Source organism: Hypomesus transpacificus, chromosome 15 (genome assembly GCF_021917145.1).
Source record: "Hypomesus transpacificus isolate Combined female chromosome 15, fHypTra1, whole genome shotgun sequence".
Classification (NCBI taxonomy): Eukaryota; Metazoa; Chordata; class Actinopteri; order Osmeriformes; family Osmeridae; genus Hypomesus; species Hypomesus transpacificus.
The window spans coordinates 10,099,050-10,100,512 of NC_061074.1; the positions used below are offsets into that span (position 1 = coordinate 10,099,050).

At 43.6% G+C, this 1,463-nt stretch overlaps 1 protein-coding gene across 1 annotated transcript; it reads right to left on the reverse strand.

Annotated features, from left to right (window-relative positions):
• sst1.2 (somatostatin 1, tandem duplicate 2) lies at positions 1-1,385 on the reverse strand. Its single transcript, XM_047036563.1, has 2 exons — positions 867-1,385; positions 1-379 (listed from the first exon to the last, which is right to left on the reverse strand). Exons 1-2 carry the CDS (start codon positions 1,011-1,013, stop codon positions 170-172), a joined length of 357 nt encoding a protein of 118 aa, XP_046892519.1. The 5' UTR covers positions 1,014-1,385; the 3' UTR covers positions 1-169.
• Between the last annotated feature and the right edge of the window lie 78 nt (positions 1,386-1,463).

Genomic DNA, 1,463 nt, shown 5'->3' on the forward strand with positions numbered 1-1,463 from the left:
TGACATTCAATTATTTATCTTTTAATTCATAAATTAGACAGGTACATTCTCTTGATTTCAGGAATTTAGTTCAAAACATATGTTGATTGTTTTGCATTAGTCAGGTGCAAGTCCAGGATTCTGTCATGTGGAGTGATTAGCAGCAGGATCTCTGAAGGTAGGCAGGATCTCAGCAGGAAGTGAAACCCTTCCAGTAGAAGTTCTTGCAGCCGGCCTTACGCTCACGGGGAGGAAGGCTGTTTGGGCTGTCCACCGATCGCTCTAGCTCGACACGCAGGTCGTCTTTAGCCCCCGAAGTGGAGACCTCACTCTCCTGGGCTTCTGCTTCAGGCAAGGACAGCTGGGATAAGATATCCTCCACTGCCCGCTTACTCCAGTCCTGAAACAAACACACACATTCATCATTAATGTCCAGGTTTTGTTATCTGAGAACAGGCCCTATGAAATGTGAAATATATATATGTGAAATATATGTACAGTATATATATATACTTAGGTACTTATATTATAAGTATATAGGTACTTTTCTTTAGAATAGGAAACTATTCCCAGTAGGGTTTAGATTTCTAAAAATGAATTTTCAACAGCAGTGACACATTAGACCATCAGAAAGAGTAAATGGTTGGTCATAGGACTACACTTCACAGCTTTTGAACTATTTGAGTTCAATCCCCTAAAAAGTCACAACAGCTCCTGCAATACCATCTCCCCATCTCCTCACCAAGAGCACATAACAGGATATGACACTGTACTACGAAACACACACAAAACAGAGCGACACCTGTCATGTCCGAGACATCTTATGAGATCAATATGACCCGAATCCAATCAATCGTAGTAAAATGTTCTGCTGTGAGCTTCCTCACCTGTGTGGCCACGCCAATGGCACGGGCTCTCTGGAGCAGTCTGCGATGGCGGAGGTCCAGATCAGGCTGAGAGGTGGCGCCATGGTTACACAGCATCAGGGCAAGGCCTAGTAGGGCCAAGGCACACTGGATCTGGCAGAACTTCATCGTAACACAACAGTATCGGCACAGGCTGAGCGGAGCTGAACTGGACCCGAGAAAGGTACAAAATGAGGTGTTGTGGATGTAGAGACTGGTTGGGAAACAGAGCTCTTTTAAAGCTTCTTCGATCTCGTCACCTAGCTTCTGGGAGTGACATGTGGCGTATCAGGAATGGTGAACTTCCCCTGCTGCATAGTGATGATGGAATCTCATGTCATAAAACACTGAGGAACTCAAAGATTATATTTGCTCTTCAATTATGGCACAAAGACAGCTGTGGGAGATGTAGAAACTTTAAACACGACCCCACAATGAAACAATTAGCCAACATAGATTCTGCACTCTCTGCTAATCTAATTCAAATACAACCAGAAAATGTCTGTATAATAAACGGACTGTAAGACAAGAAGCAAGAGGCGTAGAGTAAAAATCAACAAAAGGGATGACATCACTGAG